This window comes from Salvelinus sp. IW2-2015, linkage group LG33 (genome assembly GCF_002910315.2).
Source record: "Salvelinus sp. IW2-2015 linkage group LG33, ASM291031v2, whole genome shotgun sequence".
In the NCBI taxonomy this organism is placed as follows: Eukaryota; Metazoa; Chordata; class Actinopteri; order Salmoniformes; family Salmonidae; genus Salvelinus; species Salvelinus sp. IW2-2015.
In genome coordinates this window covers 20,620,471-20,642,093 of record NC_036872.1, presented here as the reverse complement: position 1 = coordinate 20,642,093, position 21,623 = coordinate 20,620,471, and the positions used below count along the sequence as shown (strand labels likewise).

At 44.6% G+C, this 21,623-nt stretch overlaps 2 protein-coding genes across 5 annotated transcripts in view; one reads left to right on the top strand and one right to left on the bottom strand.

The window, feature by feature from the left end:
* LOC111957646 (ankyrin-1-like) overlaps positions 1-21,623 on the bottom strand; it is a 312,240-nt gene that overhangs the window by 115,759 nt on the left and 174,858 nt on the right. The gene's annotated exons all lie outside the window — the stretch shown is intronic.
* The window catches only part of LOC111957647 (oxysterol-binding protein 2), a 275,496-nt gene that overhangs the window by 203,578 nt on the left and 50,295 nt on the right, over positions 1-21,623 (top strand). For both annotated transcript variants that reach the window (XM_070437050.1, XM_023978552.3), the window contains exon 2: positions 11,930-12,138. In XM_070437050.1, the coding sequence (XP_070293151.1) occupies positions 11,930-12,138 (209 nt within the window). The remainder of the gene's footprint in view (positions 1-11,929; positions 12,139-21,623) is intronic.

The window sequence follows — 21,623 nt, the reverse complement described above, 5'->3', positions numbered from 1 at the left end:
GAGAGATCGTAGGATAGTCAGTTTTACGAGGGTATGTTTGGCAGCATGAGTGAAGGATGCTTTGTTGCGAAATAGGAAGCCGATTCTAGATTACATTTTGGATTGAAGATGCTAATGTGATTCTGGAAGGAGAGTTTACAGTCTAACCAGACACCTAGGTATTTGTAGTTGTCCACATATTCTAAGTCAGAACCGTCCAGAGTAGTGAGCTGGACGGGTGGGTAGGTGTGGGCAGCGATCGGTTGAAGAGCATGCATTTTTAGTTTTGCTTGCATTTAAGAGCAGTTGGAGACCACGGAAGGAGAGTTGTATGGCATTGATGCTTGTCTGGAGGTTAGTTAACACAGTGTCCAAAGAAGGCCAGAAGTATACAGAATGGTGTCGTCTGCGTAGAGGTGGATCAGAGAATCACCAGCAGCAAGAGCGACATCATTGTGTATACATAGAAAAGAGTCGGCCTGAGGATTGAACCCTGTGGCACCCCCATAGAGACTGCCAGAGGTCCGGACAACAGGCCCTCCGATTTGACACACTGAACTCTGTGTGAGAAGTAGTTGGTGAACCAGGCTAGGCAGTCATTTGAGAAACCAAGGCTGTTGAGTCTGCCGATAAGAATATGGTGATTGACAGTCGTAATCCTTGGCCAGGTTGATGAATAAGGCTGCGCAGATTGTCTCGTATCGATGGCGGTTATGATATCGTTTAGGACCTTGAGCGTGGCTGAGGTGCACCATGACCAGCTCAGAAACCAGATTGCATAGCGGAGAAGGTACGGTGGGATTCGAAATGGTCGGTGATCTGTTTGTTGACTTGGCTTTCGAAGACCTTAGAAAGGCAGGGTAGGATAGATATAGGTCTGTAGCATTTGGGTCTAGAGTGTCTCCCCCTTTGAAGAGGGGGATGACCGTGGCAGCTTTCCAATCTTTGGGGATCTCAGACGATACAAAAGAGAGGTTGAACAAGCTAGTAATAGGGGTTGCAACAATTTCGGCGGATAATTTTAGGAAGAGAGGGTCCAGATTGTCTAGCCCTGCTGATTTGTAGGGGTCCAGATTTTGCAGCTCTTTCAGAACATCAGCTATCTGGATTTGGGTGAAGAGAAATGGGGGAGGCTTGGGCAAGTTGCTGTGGGGGGTGCAGAGCTGTTGACAGGGGTCGGGTAGCCAGGTGGAAAGCATGGCCAGCCGTAGAAAAATGCTTATTGAAATCTCAATTATAGTGGATTTATCGGTGGTGACAGTGTTTCCTAGCCTCAGTGCAGTGGGCAGCTGGGAGGAGGTGCTCTTATTCTCCATGGACTTTACAGTGTCCCAGAACATTTTGGAGTTTGTGCGACAGGATGCAAATTTCTGTTTGAAAAAGCTAGCCTTTGCTTTCCTAACTTCCTGTGTATATTGGTTCCTAACTTCCCTGAAAAGTTGCATATCGCGGGGCTATTTGATGCTAATGCAGTACGCCACAGGATGTTTTTGTGCTGGTCAAGGGAGGTCAGGTCTAATAACATGAGCATTTTGCTGCACCAGCTTTAACATCTGCTAAACTATGTACGTGACCAATCAACTTTTGATTATTTTTGCTGCCTCTCTTTTACTCCACGACAGCCACCTCCCCCACCATCCTTGGCTGTTTACTGTTTTCCCATCACCAGTCAGGTACTGTAAATTACTGAGGTGAACACCCACCATTATCTCACTTCAATGTGTGACAAGGCCTTTCCCCTCCTCCTCACGTCTTTCATTTTTTATTTCTTTATTGACCTTTCTTCCGGCTTTAATTCTCATCACACCTTACTTACCTCTGAAGGAAATCTGACAGTGCTTTAGTAAAGATTACAAAGCATTAATGTCTGGAGCCCTATGCAAGCCCTGCTATCACTGCCTCACACACACTCAGCCTGGCGGCTCCATGCTTGGCTCTGAGATAGAAGTATTAATACAGTTTTAACTGGATAGTTACACGGCTAGGGGGTTCTGCATCGTTTTCAGCTCTGTTAGGTTTTTGTTCTTGCTGGCACACTGTGTCCTTTGCCTGAAGGGAGGAAAGAAGAGTTATGAGACAATACAGAGCCAGCTGGAGGGACAGAGACAGTCCTGCTCAGCACTGAGCTCAGAGCCTTCCTCGGACGTATGCTCGCTCTGGCCTGGAGATGTTGGAGAGGGGAAAGGAGGGAAGACGTGGTCTAATCAAATTAATGGGCTCCTCCTTGAGCTCAGTGCCAGGTCACTGTGTGTGTGTGTGTGTGTGTGTGTGTGTGTGTGTGTGTGTGTGTGTGTGTGTGTGTGTGTGTGTGTGTGTGTGTGTGTGTGTGTGTGTGTGTGTGTGTGTGTGTGTGGTGTGTGTGTGTGTGTGTGTGTGTGCGAGAGACAATGCTGAATAGAAAAACTTAACATCCTCAGCTTTAATCTTTCAGCAGGTCATGTCATGCCGCAGTATCTCTGTCTTGGTTTGCTTGTCTCATGTTTTCATTACTCTCTCCCTCCTTAGGAGGAAAACACCAAGGGACATGTAGTGCCTATCTCTCCTTGTATCCTGTTGTGTTCCCTTCTTACATGCTGTATATTTGTCCTTGTCTTTATTCATGTATGTCTCTCTGTTTACCTGTTTGTCTCTGTGTGTTCTGCCTGTCTGCTCATGCCTGTGCCAGCTAGTCTCTCTAGTGTGTTGAGACGCTGTTCTGTTTCATTACACGCCCTCAGATCGGTGGATCTGTGTTTTGTGTGGTTGTGTGGTGCTCAGGGGAACGACAGGTAAAAGCCCCTTAATGCTTTACCAGCACAGCACAACACACAGGACCCGCTGGCCCTCACGCACGCACGCGCGCTCTCGCTCGCTCTCTCTCTCTCAGCTTCTGCTGTGCCTTGGCTCTGTAATCCCTTTGCCGTTGCATGGCCTTGCCTCCTCACAGGGCAGAGGGATCAGAATGGATTTCATCTTTCTCATCAGCACACTTACAGTGGTGTGACACAGTTAGAGCTGGAGCTCTGGGAAGGCAGCGCACGCTGGGCTGTTGAGGAACCCTTCTCTCCCTGTTGCTTTGCATGACGATGTAGCCAGGGAAAAGTTGACCACAAATTGCTTGTTTAGGATCAGCTTTACCTTTAATATCGGCACCCAGAATTAAATCTTGCAAGCAGGCTGGCCAGCTACTCATGTCTTGGCAAAACAGTCAAGAGAGACTAGCCTCCCACTCCTCTTTCTATTCTGGTTAGAGCCAGTTTGCGCTGTTCTGTGAATGGAGTAGTGCACAGCGTTGTACGAGATCTTCAGTTTCTTTGCAATTTCTCGCATGGAATAGCCTTAATTTCTTAGAACAAGAATAGACTGACGAGTTTCAGAAGAAAGGTCTTTGTTTCTGTCCATTTTGAGCCTGTAATCGAACCCACAAATGCTGATGCTCCAGATACTCAACTAGTCTAAAGAAGGCCAGTTTTATTGCTTCTTTAATCAGCACAACAGGTTTCAGCTGTGCTTACATAATTGCAAAAGGGTTTTCTAATGATCAATTAGCCTTTTAAAATGATTCACTTGGATTAGCTAACACAATGTGCCATTTGAACACAGGAGTGACGGTTGCTGATAATGGGCCTCTGTACGCCTATGTACAGTTGAAGTCGGAAGTTTACATACACCTTAGCCAAATACATTTAAACTCAGTTTTTCACAATTCCTGACATTTAATCCTAGTAAAAATTCCCTCTTAGATCAGTTAGGATCACCACTTTATTTTAAGAATGTGAAATGTCAGAATAATAGTAGAGAGAATGATATATTTCAGCTTTTATTTCTTCACATTTTCAGTGGGTTAGAAGTTTACATACACTCATTTCGTATTTGGTAGCATTGCCTTTAAATTGTGTCAAATGTTTCGGGTAGCCTTCCACAAGCTTCCCACAATAAATTGGGTGGATTTTGGCCCATTCCTCCTGACAGAGCTGGTGTAACTGAGTCAGGTTTGTAGGCCTCCTTGATCGCACACGCTTTTTCACTTCTGCCCACAAATGTTCTATAGGATTGAGGTCAGGGCTTTGTGATGGCCACTCCAATAATTTGACTTTGTTGTCCTTAAGCCATTTTGAATCAACTTTGGAAGTATGCTTGGGGTCATTGTCCATTTGGAAGACCCATTTGCGACCAAGCTTTAACTTCCTGACTGATGTCTTGAGATGTTGCTTCAATATATCCACATAATTTTCAATTCCTCCTGATGCCATCTATTTTGTGAAGTGTACCAGTCCCTCCTGCAGCAAAGCACCCCCACAACATGACGCTGGCACCCCTGTGCTTCACGGTTGGGATGGTGTTCTTTGGCTTGCAAGCTTCCCCCTTTTTCCTCCAAACATAACGATGGTCATTATGGCCAAACAGTTCTATTTTTGTTTCATCAGACCAGAGGACATTTCTCCAAAAAGTACGATCTTTGTCCTCATGTGCATTTGCAAACCGTAGTCTGGGTTTTTATGGTGGTTTTGGAGCAGTGGCTTCTTCCTTGCTGAGCGGCCTTTCAGGTTATGTCGATTTAAGACTTGTTTTACTGTGGATGTAGATACTTTTGTACCTGTTTCCTCCAGCATCTTCACAAGGTCCTTTGCTGTTGTTCTGGGATTGATTTGCACTTTTCGCACCAAAGTAAGTTGATCTCTAGGAGACAGAACGCGTCTCCTTCCTGAGCTGTATGATGGCTGCATCTGTTTGTACAGATGAACGTGGTACCTTCAGGCGTTTGGAAATTGCTCCCAAGGATGAACCAGACTTGTGGAGGTCTACAATTTTTGGGGGCTGATTTCTTTTGATTTTCCCATGATGTCAAGCAAAGAGGCACTGAGTTTGAAGGTAGGCCTTGAAATACATCCACAGGTACACCTCCAATTGACTCAAATTATGTCAATTAGCCTATCAGAAGCTTCTGAAGCCATGACATTTTCTGGAATTTTCCAAGCTGTTCAACCTCTTGACGCAAATTCAAAAATAATACAAAAAATATTTATAATCGTGAAATATACCAAAACACAGCTTAGGTTGTTGTTAATCCACCTATCGTGTCAGATTTTGAAAATATGCTTTACAGCGAAAGCAATCCAAGCGTTTGTGAGTTTATCAATTACTAGACAAAACAGTAAGAACAGCTAGCCGCAAATTAGCTTGGTCACGAAAGTCAGAAAAGCAATAAAATGAATCGCTTACCTTTGATAATCTTCGGATGTTTGCACTCACGAGACTCCCAGTTACACAATAAATGTTATTTTTGTTCGATAAAGATTAGTTTTATAACCAAAAACCGCCATTTGGTTTGCGCGTTATGTTCAGAAAACCACAGGCTCGTTCTGGTCCTGAAGGGCAGACAAATTCCAAAACGTATCCGTAATGTTCGTAGAAACATGTCAAACGTTTTTATAATCAATCCTCAGGTTGTTTTTAACATACATAATCGATAATATTTCAACCAGACGGTAAACTGTTCAATACAGAGAAAGAAAATGTCGAGCTACAACTCTCGGGCGCATGAACTAATCAAAGGACACCTGACACGTTTTGATAAATCTGGCTCATTTTTCAAAATAAAAGCTTGAAACTATGTTTAAAGCCTGGTCACAGCCTGAGGAAGCCATTGGAAAAGGAATCTGGTTGATACCTCTTTAAATGGAGGAGGGGCAGGCAATGGAACAGGGATTTTTCCAAATAAAAGGCACTTCCGGGTTGGATTTCCTCAGGTTTTCGCCTGCAAAATCAGTTATGTTATACTCACAGACAATATTTAGACAGTTTTGGAAACTTTAGAGTGTTTTCTATCCTAATCTGTCAATTATATGCATATTCTAGCACCTGGGCCTGAGAAATAGTCCATTTACCTTGGGAACGTTATTTTTCCAAACATAAAAATAGTGCCCCCTAGCTGAAAGAGGTTAACTTCTTATGGCTGCAATCCCGGTAACGGATTGGAGGAGGGGCAGCCAGTGAAAGTGCAGGGCGCCAAATTCAAACAACAAATCTCATAATTAAAATTCCTCAAACATACCATTTTAAAGGTAATCTTGTTGTTAATCCCACCAAAGTGTCCGATTTCAAATAGGCTTTTCAGCGAAAGCACCACAAACGATTGTTAGGTCACCACCAACTCAAAGAAAAATTCTGCCATTTTTCCAGCCAAAGAGAGGAGTCACAAATAGCACAAATAGAGATAAAATGAATCACTAACCTTTGATGATCTTCATCAGATGACACTCATAGGACTTCATATTACACAATACATATATGTCTTGTTCGATTAAGTTCATATTTATATCCAAAAACCTCCGTTTACATTGGCGCCATGTTCAGAAATGCCTCCAAAATATCCGGAGAAATTGCAGAGAGCCACGTCAAATAACAGAAATACTCATCATAAACTTTGATGAAAGATACATGTTTTACATAGAATTAAATATACACTTGTTCTTAATGCAACCGCTGTGTCAGATTTCAAAAAGCTTTACGGCAAAACACAATATTCAATAATCTGAAAACAGCGTTCAGCCACAAAAGCAAGCCATCATACAGTTACCCGCCCAAATTGTGCAGTCAACAAAACTCATAAAAAGCATTATAAATCTTCACTTACATTTGCTGATCTTCGTCGGAATGCACTCCCAGGACTCCCACTTCCACAAGAAATGTTTGTTTTTTTCGGTAATGTACATAATTTCTGTCCAAATAGCTATTTTTGTTGCGTGTTTGGTATACAAATCCAACGTCAGGAAAGCGCGTTCACTAAAACCTGACGAAATGTCCAAAAGTTCCGTTAACAGTCCGTAGAAACATGTCAAACAATGTATTGAATCAATCTTTAGAATGTTGTTAACATAAATCTTGAATAACGTCCCAACCGGAGAATTACATTGACTTCAGATGAGCGATGGAACGGAGCTCCCTCTTATGTGAAGGCGCATGGTGAAAGAATGGTCACCTCATGGCAGTGGTGACTCATTCCTGTCTCCTTCGGCCCCCTTCACAGTAGAGTCATCAGACAAAGTTCTACAGACTGTTGACATCTAGTGGAAGCCGTAGGAAGTGAAAACTCATCCATATCTCGCTGTAATTTCAATGGGAGCTTGGTTGAAAATCTACCAGCCTCAGAATTTCCACTTCCTGTTTGGATTTTTTCTCAGGTTTTTGCCTGCCATATGAGTTCTGTTATACTCACAGACATAATTCAAACACTTTTAGAAACTTCAGAGTGTTTTCTATCCAATACTAATAATAATATGCATATATTAGCAACTATGACTGAGGAGCAGGCCGTTTACTATGGGCACCTCTGTGCAACCTTTCATCTAAGCTACTCAATACTGCCCCTGCAGCCATAAGAAGTTAATGACTCCAACATAAGTGTTTATTAACTTCCGACTTCAACTGTAGATATTCCATAAAAAATCGGCCGTTTCCAGCTACAATAGTCAGTTACAACATTAACAATGTCTACACTGTATTTCTAAACAATTTGATGTAATTTTAATGGACAAAAAAGTCGCTTTTCTTTCAAAAACAAGGACATTTCTAAGTGACGCCAAACTTTTTAACGCGTGTGTGTGTGCATGTGTGTGTGTGTGTGTATATACACTGCTCAAAAAAATAAAGGGAACATTAAACAACACAATGTAACTCCAAGTCAATCACACTTCTATGAACAAACTGTCCACTTAGGAAGCAACACTGATTGACAATAAATTTCACATGCTGTTGTGCAAATGGAATAGACAAAAGTGGAAATTATAGGCATTAGCAAGACCCCCAAAAAAGGAGTGATTCTGCAGGTGGTGACCACAGACCACTTCTCAGTTCCTATGCTTCCTGGCTGATGTTTTGGTCACTTTTGAATGCTGACGGTGCTCTCACTCTAGTGGTAGCATGGACGGAGTCTACAACCCACACAAGTGGCTCAGGTAGTGCAGTTCATCCAGGATGGCACATCAAGCAGCTGTGGCAAAAAGGTTTGCTGTGTCTGTCAGCGTAGTGTCCAGAGCATGGAGGCGCTACCAGGAGACAGGCCAGTACATCAGGAGACGTGGAGGAGGCGTAGGAGGGCAACAACCAGCAGCAGGACGCTACCTCCGCCTTTGTGCAAGGAGGTGCACTGCCAGAGCACTGCAAAATGACCTCCAGCAGGTCACCACCTGCAGAATCACTCTTTTTTGGGGGTCTTTGCCTAATTGCCTATAATTTCCACCTTTTGTCTATTCCATTTGCACAACAGCATGTGAAATTTATTGTCAATCAGTGTTGCTTCCTAAGTGGACAGTTTGATTTCACAGAAGTGTGATTGACTTGGAGTTACATTGTGTTGTTTAAGTGTTCCCTTTATTTTTTTGAGCAGTGTATATAAATATACTTTCTGTTACTCACTCACTCACTCACTCACTCACTGACTCACAGACAACACATTCAAAATATATTCTCAATTAGCCTTGTAAACTAAGCACTGTTCTTGCTAGCTAGACTGTTTTCTCTCCAACACGACGACACACGCACTTCTTAGAAGCTTTCAGACATTTCAGGACAGAAACCCTGAGTGAGTGTCTCGAGACGCGCACGCGTGTGATCATGTTGCTCTGGGCTGAGTGCGTGCTGGTTCAATTGGCAGGATAATGCTGCGAGACAGCTGGTTCTGGCAGAGGGGCAGGGGTCAATGAGGATGGATGTTTGAACACATTTAGGTATACACACAGTCTTGTACAACTAACCTTGTGGGGACACACAATTCAGTCCCATTCAAAATCCTAACCCGTACTCTAACCTTAACCCTAGCTCCTAAACTTAATTCTAACACTAATTCTAACCTTAACCCTAACCCCCTAGAAATAGTATTTAGTCAAATAGCATAGCAGTTGGTCAAATGTTGGTTTACTATTCTTGTGGGGAGCAGAAGTCCCCACAAGAATAGTAAACAAACAAAAACACGTCCACACACATTCACACACACACGCACAACCAACACTACAACCAGGAATATGACTTTCCCAGACTTTCCCACACCCTAGACCCACTCCAATTTGCTTATCGCCCCAATAGGTCCACAGACGATGCAATCGCCATCACACTGCCCTATCCCATCTGGACAAGAGGAATACCTATGTAAGAATGCTGTTCATTGACTACAGCTCAGCATCGAAACACCATAGTACCCTCCAAACTCATCATTAAGCCTGAGACCCTGGGTCTCGACCCCACTCTGTGCAACTGGGTCCTGGACTTCCTGACGGGCCGCCCCCAGGTGGTGAAGGTAGGAAACAACACCTCCACCTCTGATCCTCAACACTGGGGCCCCACAAGGGTGCATGCTCCGCCCCCTCCTGTACTCCCTGTTCACCCATGACTGCGTGGCCATGCATGCCTCCAACTCAATCATCAAGTTTGCAGACGACACAACAGTGGTACGCTTGATTACCAACAACGACGAGACAGCCTACAGGGAGGTGGTGAGGGCCCTCGGAGTGTGGTGTCAGGAAAATAACCTCTCAATCAATGTCAGCAAAACAAAAGAGATGATTGTGGACTTCAGGAAACAGCAAAGGGAGCACCCCCCCAATCCACATCGACGGGACAGCAGTGGAGAAGGTGGAAAGTTTTAAGTTCCTTTGTGTTCATGTCACCGACAAAGAGCAATGGTCCACGCACACAGACAGTGTTGTGAAGAAGGCTCAACAGCGCCTCTTCAACCTCAGGAAACTGAAAAAATTTGGCTTGTCACCGAAAACCCTCACAAACTTTTACAGGTGCACAATTGAGAGCATCCAGTTGGGCTGCATCACCACCTGGTATGGAAACTGTACTGCCCACAACCGCAAGGCTCTCCAGAGGGTGGTGCGGTCTGCACAATGCGTCACCGGGGGCAAACTACCTGCCCTCCAGGACACCTACAACACCCGATGTCACAGGAAGGCAAAAAAGATCATCAAGGACAATAACCACCCGAGCCACTGCCTGTTCACCCTGCTTCCATCCAGAAGGCGATGTCAATACAGGTGAATCAAAGCTAGGACATAGAAGCTGTTTTTAAATCTCTATCTCAAGGTCATCAGATTGTTAAACAGCCACCACTAGCACAGAGAGGCGGCTGCCTTCCTACAGACTTGATATCATTGGCCACTTTATTAAATGGAACACTAGTCACTTTAATAATGCCACTTTAAGAATGGTTACATATCTCGCATTACTCATCTCATATGTATATAATGTATACTGTATCCTTCACTATCTATTCTTTACTATCTATTGCATCTTAGCCGCTCTCACTGCTCATCCATATACTTTATACTTATATAGTCTTATCCCTTTCCTTTACTAGATTGTGTGTATTAGGTTTTGTTGTGGAATTTGTTAGATATTATCTGTTAGATACTGCTGCACTGTCAGATATAGAAGCACAAGCATTTCACTACACTCACAATAACATCTGCTAACCATGTATATGTAACCAATATAATTTGATTTGATTTGACACACACACCGTGGGACATGGGCTGTATTACCTCCTCAGAAGCTGGTTGAGCTTAGCTGTTCTCACCATTACAGGAGGTCAGCGATCGGACATAGCTCCAGGGCACTGCAACTGATACTAAGTAACTTATGTCTGGGACTTGGACAACTGTGTACAAACAGATAGATATCCTACACACACACTGCCCATCCCAGCCCCTTCCCCTGTATAATGTCTGTTGTTCTTTGAGCCTGTTCACATTAAACTGCTCCTTATTGGGTTGCTGAGGATAAAGCTTGTGAGTTGTGACTGAGCTCCTGCTCTGTCCTCAGAGGGGAGACTGACACCCTGGTCCTACCACACAGCCTAGCCAATACTAATTAGGCTGAAGTGTCCCAATGTACCTCCATGACAAAACTATTTGTTTGAGTAATTGTATTGCTCTTCTCCTGAGGACTTATCTGCATCAAGGATTTGAAGGATTTCATTCACATGTGTCTGTTCTCTGATGATGGTCCAGCGTCTATGGTTAGCTCAGACTGATGATGATTATTGTAAATGTGGAAACAAGTTGGTCCAAGGAAATTCTCACTCTTTCTTTCTCTGTGGTCTTTCTCCCCTTTCCTCTCTCTCACACCCTCTCTCTTTCTCTCTGTCCTTTGTGTGCAGTGTTGTTATTCATTGTTTGGTTTTGTCTACCATGGGAGTTTGGAGCCACACAATGGCCTTGTTATCCAACATTCTGTGGCCCACTGAAAGTGCAATACTAGGTTCTTTGCCCAAAGTCTGTGTGCACACATACACACAGTATATGTTTTACTGTCCTTGTGGGGACCTAAAATTGATTTCCATTCAAAATCCTATTTTCCCTAAAACCCTAAACCTAACCTTAACCCTAACTCCTAAACCTAACCCCTGTTTTACTATCCTTGTGGGCATTTCCGGTGCTGGCTGTATGTGAGAATGTGTGTATAGACATGCTGAGAACAGAGAACACTGTTACACAGTAGTTTAATACAGTCTACAAGACTGTAAGCCATGGATGGCTCTTGACTGTTTTAACTTTCTAAGCCACTATCTTTTAATTTCACTATTGCATGTGTCCCTCCCTATTTCTGACTCTCTCTATCCCTCTGCCTCCTTGCTTCCCTGCTTACTAGCCTCCTCTCGCCTGAACCTGTACCTGAGCCTGGCCCCATCGCCAAATATTGGAATAATGTAGTGTTTTGTCATGACTGTTTATCAAGCGACTGCATACACTGTCCAGTCAGACATAACGTTACAGTAGGTTAGTAGTAGATACAAAGCATTGGGATTTGACTACTAATCAGCCCTTCTATCTTTTTTGTTTTTGTCCCCATCTCTGTTTCTGTGACTTGGTGTCTTGTCCTTGTACGTCTCTCTATCGCTCTGTCTGTCTCTGTTTCTTGTGTCTGTGTCCCTGTCTCTCTGTCTGTCTTTGTGGTTGTTCCCCTGCAGGACTCAGGCAGAGATGGCCCATACGTGTCGCGGCACCATCAACCTGGCCACGGCCCACATCGACACGGAGGATGCCTGTAACATCGTCCTGAGCAGCGGTGGGCGCACCTACCACCTGAAGGCCAGCACGGAGGTGGAGCGCCAGAGATGGGTCACAGCGCTGGAGCTGGCCAAGGCCAAAGCCATCCGCATGATGAATGACCAGTCTGGTAAGAATGCGTGTTGTTTGATAATGCTGTGCTTTTAAAGGGAGGCTGAACTTGCTGATTTACGCCTCGGTTTCAATTCTCCACATTAGGAAATGTGACTGAGAAGAAGATTTGGGTTTTGGAGGTGTGCTTTGATGTGGGTGTCTCTTGTGTGTGAGTGTTCGAACGTGGGAAGCGTTTGTACTTTGCCAAAACAATACACAGTTAGTCACTCACCCTACTAGATAAACAGTCTTCCAGGTCTGGTGTCTGGAGACAGGTTGGTTGTTTAGCAACAAAACCGAGGCGTACGCAACTATGGGGGAAAACAGGCGGGGTTGGCTTAGATTGTTGACAACGTGTAAATTGTATTTAGTCATAAATACATGTGCACAATGAGCACTTGTCTTTCAAATACATCGTTATAGTTGTTGGTTAGCTAGCTAGTGAATTTTAGCCATATTAGCATTGACATGAAATCAGTAAAAACACCTCAAAATAAGACATGGTATCAAGATCAAGACAAAACGAGCTGAAACGAGCCACCTACAATTCCCCACACGGCAGCTTCTCTTCATTGTTGCCATCTGACTGTTCAGAATCATAACAACTTGCGGCTTCCAGCCACATCGATGCGCGCATATCATTTACGTGATGTTGTGACCATGATGATCAGTTTGTGTCCAGCTGCGCTCTGAATTGATGATTACTTGAGTGCTGCCAGCTGTGGGCAGCATTGAAGTAAACCCAACTCAAGGATAACTGTTACAATACCCGTAATTTTCCCCTTAATTATCTTGCAAATTTCTGTTTTGGACGAAACTGACGTTATGACCAAAATTATCCTATTTACACATTGTAGTCAATTTTGACACAAGAATACATGTTTTAGACTCATAACGATCCTTTCAAAAGGATAAGTTGCTTTTTTGGTTCTGTCACACTTTAAATGTAAGGTGACTTCACACTGTGAGTCCTGTATTGCTAATAGATTATTTAGACAATCATTGTAAAAGAGAGTTTGATCTCGATATCTTACCAGGCTAAACAGAGGTGGAATAGATAGATTACCCTGCAAGGGAACTGGAGGAGGAGGTTGTCATTGTTTACAGAGGGAGGATTTACGTCTTGTGTATCTTGTTGACAGGTCTGTTAGTTTAGTTGAACAAATACCCACTAGGTGAAAGGTATTTAACTCACTTTATGGTCCAGCATGTTCAGTATGTCACTCTGTCCAGACAGACTGGATATATCTGACATACATCCTCTGCTCAGGTCTCCAGTGTCCACTGGTATTTGTGCCGGATGTTTGGGTCTACATTCTAACTAGAAAACCCTGTAGAGTTCCCATTGTGGCCACATGGGGTCAGTGTGGTCCGCTCTCTCAGTGAGGAGGTTGGAACACAGACTACTTACTGTATGCTGCTACCATTACTGTGAGAACCAGCCGCTCATTCAGACTCTTGATAACAGAACTCTCTCCTTTCCAAAAGGACTCATTCTTGTTGCATGTGATTGGTGTCTGTTGTCAAAAGCCTGTGGGAAAAGCATGGAAGGGCTTTCGTCTTCACAATTAACCCTGCCTGGCAGCAGCCCAACCCCTGCTTGGTCTAGTCTAGTCTACTAACTACAGTACACAGTGTCTCAAGAAAGACAGGCTATATATTCCCCTGGGCTCCATTTTAAAGTAAGCTCTCTAATTTTAGAGTGACCGAGCGAAACAGAGAGAGAGAGAGAGCGAAAGAGGATGTGAAGAAAACCTATCACTCGTCACTCACAATTAGACTGGCACACGTGTGTTTGAAACTGCACAAAAAAAACTGTGTTTTCTGTATTTACAACATTAGGCTCTACCCTGTGTGTTTTGTGTAGCCAGGCCTGTGTGTCTGTCTCTGCGTGGGTGTTCGGTCGCCTCAGTCTAAGGTGTGGTAATTGAGCCGTCTCTGCTGTTTGTCTGTCTGAGGCTGTGGGTGGTGAGTGGTGAGTACTGGACACCAGCACCCCCTGTAGAGTCATTAACCAGGCAGGAGAGGAGAGCCAGTGAAACATACACATACAGCGACATAGATTTATAGAGACCCACAAACAGATAGCTATAGGCTGGATTTATGTTGATCCTCTCTACCCTAGGATAGACTGATACAGAGGGAAGCGAGATGGAAGTGTGGATCAGTTTGTGTTGAGCCTTTAAAATGTCCTCGAGACAGCCTTGTTTAGAAGGGGAGGTGTTAGACTAGTACCCACTGATGTCTTTTACTCAGGAGAATCCCAGTAACCAGTGCTGACGAGAGGGCCAGGAGGCCAAAGGGACATTCAAATCAAACCACATTTTATTTGTCACATGTGCCCGATACAACAGGTGTAGACTTTACCGTGAAGTGCTAATGTACAAGCCATTTCCCAACAATGCAGAGTTCAAATAAAAAAAGGAAATGGTAACACAGTAAAATAATGAGTACCCGTACCCTCTGCAACGCCTTGCGGACAGATGCCAAGAAGTTGCCATACCAAGCAGTGATGCAGCCAGTCAAGATGCTCTCAGTGGTGCACCTGTAGAACTTTTTGAGGATCTGAGGGCCCATGCCTCCTGAGGTGGAAGAGGCCTTGACGTGCCCTCTTCACAACTGTGTTGGTGTGGTTGGACCATGATATGTCCTAAGTGATGTAGACACAGAGGGACCTGAAGCTCTCGACCCGCTCCACTCTTGCCCCGTCGATATGAATGGGGGCGTGCTCGGCCCTCCATTTCCTGTAGTCCACGTTTAGCTCCTTTGTCTTGCATACGTTAAGGGAGAGGTTGTTGTCCTGGCACTACAGTGCTAGGTCTCTGACCTCCTCCTTGTAGGCTGCCTCATTGTAGTCTGTGATCAGGCCTACCACCGTCATGTCGTCTGCAAACTTAATGATAGTATTGGAGTCATGCGTGGCTACACAGTCGTGGGTGAACAGGGAGTACAGGAGTGGAATAAGCACGCACCCCTGAGGGGCCCCTGTGTTGAGGGTCAGCGTGGCGGATGTGTTGTTGCCTACCCTCACCACCTGGGGGTGGCTCGTTGGGAAGTCCAGGACCCAGTTGCAGAGGGAGGTCTTTAATCCCAGGGTTCTTAGCTTAGTGATGATCTTGGAGGGCACTACGGTGTTAAAGGCTGAGCTTCAGTCAATGAACTTTTTTCTCATGTAAGTGGTCCTTTTGTCCAGGTGGGAGAGGGCCGTGTGGAGTGCAATAGAGATTGCGTCATCTGTGGATCTGTTGGTGGCGGTTGCCTGTGTTGAGTGTGTGTATATGTGATGTTTGTGACCATGCAGACCATGCAGTATCACTTTTGTGTGCGTGTGCGTGTGTGTGTGTGTGTGTGTGTGTGTGTGTGTGTGTGTGTGTGTGTGTGTGTGTGTGTGTGTGTGTGTGTGTGTGTGTGTGTGTGTGTGTGTGTGTTCGTGCCCGCACGCCTATGAATGCCTTACATGCTGACCAAACCGCTGCAATTTTTTTTGGGACATACAGTACCAGTCAAAAGTTTGGACACACCTACTCATTCTTTATTTGTACTATTTTCTACATTGTAGAATAATAGTGAAGACATCAAAACTATGAAACAGCACATATGGAATCATCTAGCAACCAAAAAAAGTATGAAACAAATCAAAATATATTGTATATTTGAGATTCTTCAAAGTAGCCACCCTTTGCCTTGATGATAGCTTTGCACAAGCTTGGCATTCTGTCAACCAGCTTCATGAGGTAGTCACCTGGAATGCATTTCAATTAACAGGTGTGCCTTGTTAAAAGTTCATTTGTTGAATTTCTTTCCTTCTTAATGCGTTTGAGCCAATCAGTTGTGTTGTGACAAGGTAGGGGGGTATACAGAAGATAGCCCTATTTGGTAAAATACCAAGTCCATATTATGGCAAGAACAGCTCAAATAAGAAAAGAGAAATGACATGAAGGTCATTCAATCAGGAAAATGTCAAGAACTTTGAAGGTTTCTTCAAATGATGAAACTGGCTCTCATGAGGACCGCCACAGGAAAGGAAGACCCAGAGTTACCTCTGCTGCAGAGGATAAGTTCATTAGAGTTGACTGCACCCCAGATTGCAGCCCAAATAAATGCTTCACAGAGTTCAAGGAACAGACACATCTCAACATCAACTGTTCAGAGGAGACTGCGTGAATCAGGCCTTCATGGTTGATTTGCAGCAAAGTAACCACTACTAAAGGACACCAATAATAAGAAGAGACTTGCTTGGGCCAAGAAACACGAGCAATGGGCATTAAACTGGTGGAAATCTGTTCTTTGTTCTGATGAGTCCAAATTTGAGATTTTTGGTTCCAACTGCCGTGTCTTTGTGAGACACAGAGTAGGTGAACGGATGATCTCTCCATGTGTGGTTCCCACCGTGAAGCATGGAGGAGGAGCATTGCGCTACACCCGCAATAACATCTGCTAAATACGTGTATGTGACAAATAACATATGATTTGAAAGGAGGTGTGACGGTGTGAGGGTACTTTGCTGGTGCGCTGTCTGTGATTCATTTAGAATTCAAGTCACACTTAACCAGCATGGCTACCACAGCATTCTGCAGCAATATCCCATGGTTTGCACTTAGTCCCACTTTTCATTTGTTTTTCAACAGGACTGTTACGTATACTCCCTCCGGTGCTCCAGGTCACAAGGCTGCTCATTATTACGCACAGCTGTCACCATCGTTACACGCACCAGCGCCTCATCAGACTCACCTGGACTCCATCACCTGCCTGATTACCTTCCCTATATTTGTCACTTCCTTTGGTTCTTTCCCTAGGCGTTATTGTTTCTGTTTCAGTGTTTCATGTCTGTACGCTACTAGTGTTTCTTGTTTTGTTCCTTGTGTTATTTATTATTAAAGTCACTCCCTGTACTTGCTTCCCGACTCCCAGCATACACGTTACAAGGACAATGACCCAACACACCTCCAGGCTGTGTAAGGGCTATTTGACCAATAAGGAGAGTGATGGAGTGCTGCATCAGATGACCTGGCCTCAACAATCACCCGAACTCAACCCAATTGAGATGGTTTGGGATGAGTTGGAGTTGAAGAAAAAGCAGCAAACAAGTGCTCAGCATATGTGGGAACTCCTTAAAGACTGTTGGAAAAGCATTCCAGGTGAAGTTGGTTGAGAGAATGCCAAGAGTGAGCAAATCTGTCATCAAGGCAAGAAAAACCCTTCAATGAGTAGGTGTGTCAAAACTGTTTACTGGTACTGTACATGTTATTCAATCATTTCATCCAAGCTGCTTGTGCACGTTGATAGGCGTGTGCGTAGCCAGGTGCTAAAATAGAACTAATTAGGTTTCCCCTTTTTATCTGTGGATTGATTGTTGGAGTAGAAAACACACGTTTTTGGATGACTCAAAATGGGTACAAATTCTATAAAGATCCAGCAAAAAAAATAGGATCATATTCATTTCAGGTAAAATATCAACTACATGTTTTTCGCCCAGGACAATGTAGCTAGCAACAGCAGGCTGGCTAAATGTCCATGAATGTTTCATGTGTTTTTTTTTTTTTTACCTGTCCCCAAATTCATATAGTTGGTTTTGGTATTTTAACCTTTGTGTTATGACCGTGTCTGGTGGGGACAGATCAAATCAATATGCGCGCACTAACGCGCGCGTGCGCTGAGCCAGTTAGGCCAGTATGTTAGTAAGTGTAAATGAGAGCAGTTCATTTGATCAATCTCTGTGGTTGTGTGTATTGCGCTACATTTTTTATTTCAGTTCTTTATGTCATCATGTTTCAGAAGTGAACATGTTTGTCCTCTCAGGGAGACCATGCAGTATAATTCTGTGTGTGCTTGTGTGGATCGTTTTCTCCCCAGCTCCCTCACGCCTTACTGCCTCTAGGAGGATGCGTTAACACAGACTTAACAGGGAGAGAGTGACACACACAACCCTGTTTACAGTCAGTTGAGATGCTCTTAGGAGCTGGAAGAGTAAATGGACTAACTCAGTGTGGGAATGAATAACTGTGTGGGCCTGAGATAGATAGAGATCTGTTCATCAACAGCAAACTCCAGACGTGGCTGGTGAAAGTGTTATGTCATTAGGTGCCTTTAGAACAGGGCAGGTCTTGGTACAGTATGGTTTGTCCCCCCTGTCTCCCAGTGTTGCTGTCTGTCACATCCTCTCCACCTCCTATTGATCTCCTGAGGAGGAAGGAACCAACACACACACACACACATTATCATTAAACACCTTTCATCACCAGTCCTGCTTGTGTTCCTTGTTCTCACTACCGCTAGCTGTCTTCTCACTCTTATTTTTATCCTTCCCTCTCAGCAGAGACCCAATAGACCCTTTAATATCCCTTACATATTCCCCTGCCTCCAGTACTCTGTCTTCCCCAGACTCTGTCTGTACTAGATCCATAAACCATTCATCTGTGATGGTGGACAGACTCACACCAAAGCAGGCATGACCACCACAGCAGCTCCTAACTGAAGTCAATTCCTCTTTAATCTGTAATTAGTGACAGAGCTGCTGCTGATCTTTCTTCATTAGTGGAGTCAGGATTGCCATGGTTGAACAGAACTAATCCTCTGGAGGCACAACTGGCTGTCAGGTAGTGCTTGACTTGGACTTAAATAGATGCTGTTTATATTTAGGTGCTGGAACTCCATCATTTTGAGCTGATATTCTATAAGTGCCACAACTCAAGAAGTGAAAAATGTGAGGTGCGGGTACTCTGATTCGGGGAGCTCCTGCCCACGTCTGGTCGTGATGTGCGTTTTGTCCTATATTTTTATTTACTTTTTATTTTTAATCCCAGCGCCCGTCCCCGCCGGAGGCCTTTTGCCTTCTGGTAGGCCGTCATTGTAAATAGGATTAGTTCTTAACTGACTTGCCTAGTTAAACAAAGGTTAAATAAAAAGTCAAGCGCTGCTGTTAGGGCTAATAAATGGCTAGTCATGTGCAGACTCTGTGTTACGTAAGCAGCCAGCAGGGGACAGTGATTCCCCTCATATTCCCAACTCAATGCATTTCCCACTTGGTTTGATAACCAATATGAATTCAATGAGAAATATTTCAAGAAAATGTGTAGTAGAACACAAATAATAAACAAGAGTAAGGTAAACAAATTGTGCAGCAGTTGGCAATGAATCATCCGTGTTAGAAGCTCTGCTCTGAATTGCCATTTATGTGGACATCAAGCAGCTTCTGGGCAGCTGCCTTCCTTCCTGGTCTCTCCATGCAGCTCCATGCAGCACCTTCAGTCCTCTCCTCTCCTCCCTGCTAGATTAGACTAATGGAGGAGCTGCAGGAGGAGCCAATTGATTGGGCTGCTTCAGGTGCAGAAGAACGGGACCAGTCAGGTGGGGGGAGCAGCACAGAGGAGGCTCCCTGTCCATGGGTGTGTCCCAAATGGCATCCTATTCCCTTTATAATGCGCTCCATTTGACTAGTGCCCATGTTGGGTTCTGGTCAAAAGTAGTACACTATATTGAAAATAGGGTGCCGTTTGGGACGCAGCCTCTCCCTCTATGTGTGCTCTCCAACTCCGTGTGGGACCAGAGCTCTGTGCCTCTCTAAGTAAGTGATTCACAGTGAAGGCCATGGCCATGCATTGATCTGACTGGCTAAACGCTCGATACGCTATGTCGATGAGTCTGTTACAGGACACAAATCTTCTGTATGTGAGTATGCTGTGGTGGTGCTGCTGCTGTGTGTGTGACGAGAGCATATGCTTTTGCATATGTAATCTGTGGATCCTGGCTGGTGGGGTCAGTACGGTAGTGAGTGATTCATTTCTGTGAGAAGAGTTTATCAAGAAACACTTGACTAATTTGAGGCAGAAAGGAGTTTCGACACTCAGCAAATAAAAGCAGAGTGATTTATTTTAGCTCACTTTAATCCATTGTACAGAATCTCCCGGGTGGCGCAGTGGTCTAGGGCACTGCATCGCAGTGCTAGCTGCGCCACCAGAGTCTCTGGGTTCGCGCCCAGGCTCTGTCGCAGCCGGCCGCAACCGGGAGATCCGTGGGGCGACGCACAATTGGCATAGCGTCGTCCGGGTTAGGGAGGGTTTGGCCGGTAGGGAGGGTTTGGCCGGTAGGGATATCCTTGTCTCAGTATGTAAAAAAAAAAAAAAAAAAAAAATGTAATAAAATGTATGCACTCTACTGTAAGTCGCTCTGGATAAGAGCGTCTGCTAAATGACTAAAATGTAAAAAATGAGAGCAGGTGACTGACGTTTCGACATAGCTTGACTTTGAAACGTCAGTCACCTTCTCACCTGTACAATGGATTAAAATGAGCTAAAATAAATCAATCTCTGCCTTTTTTGTTGAGTGTTCCAACTGCTTTCTGCCTAGAATTACTCTTTTTGATTTGTCATTGTTGTTGACCACCCCTCCATTCCTTTGTTTGCTGAAGCGTGAACTGATTCATCTGTGTATTGTAGGTTAGGACCAGTACAACCAGGGGACCAGGGAATGCCCTCCGCTGAGCTCAGCTTTATGGGACAACTCGCTCCCTCCCTTCCCATGTCTATCCCTGTCCACACCTCTGTTTATGTACACCCCTTGTCTGTTAGAACGGTCCCGTGGGATGGGAAGCATCCATCCACGCGACATTCCTCTTCTCACACATCTCCACAGTCTATCCTCCCTCACTCTCTCGCATAACAATACAAGTAGGCTACATCCTTCCCTCTTTCTCTCTTTTCCTGCTTTCATCTCCTCTCTCCCACCCTTTCCACTGAGGAGGCTGGGTGGGTAGTGGACAGTAGTGAATGGTAATTCTCTGTCTGTGGTCCTAAAACCGAGAGCATATCTAAGGGGACAGTGTGGGGATTGATTAGGAAAGCATGATGGAACATGCCTCACTGCATCCCTCTGTTTTACCTCTCCCCCTCTCTCTTCCTCCCCTTCTCTCTCCCTCTCTCTCCCACTCTCCCTCCTCTTTACACTCCCTCCCATCTCCTTTCCCTGGCCATCTCCCTGCTTTTCCCCCCCACATTCGCTCTCACACTCTCTCTACCTCTCTCGCTCACTCCCTCCTCTGTTTCTCTTGCTTGCTCACTCTATCTTTCGCTCTTTCTCTCTCTCTCTCCCACTCTCGTTCTGTCTCAGTATGCAATTTACTGTGCTTCTCACTCTGAGGGACTCAGTTCTGAATGGAATGACCTTTTTCTGCTTTTTTCAACTCATGCTCCGTACCTCTTCCCATTCCTAAAGAGTTCCTCTATCCCACTGGGACTGGACCTGACAGGGAAAAAGGCAAGAGCAGGATTTCAGGCACAGTCAGACCTGTGAGTAAGTACAGCTTTTTCTCCATTCAACTGAATATCTGAGATAAACGGTTGAGGATATAGTTGGGGTAGGTTGGTTATTTGTTTGAGTGTGCGTGTGTGTGCTTATGCATGTGTGTGTGGTGTATAGGTTATTGGGCTATTTACTGTCCCCTATATGCTTGGTTTGTGGTGGAGTTGAGGGGGAGTCAATCATGTTGTCTCTGTCCTGGTTACC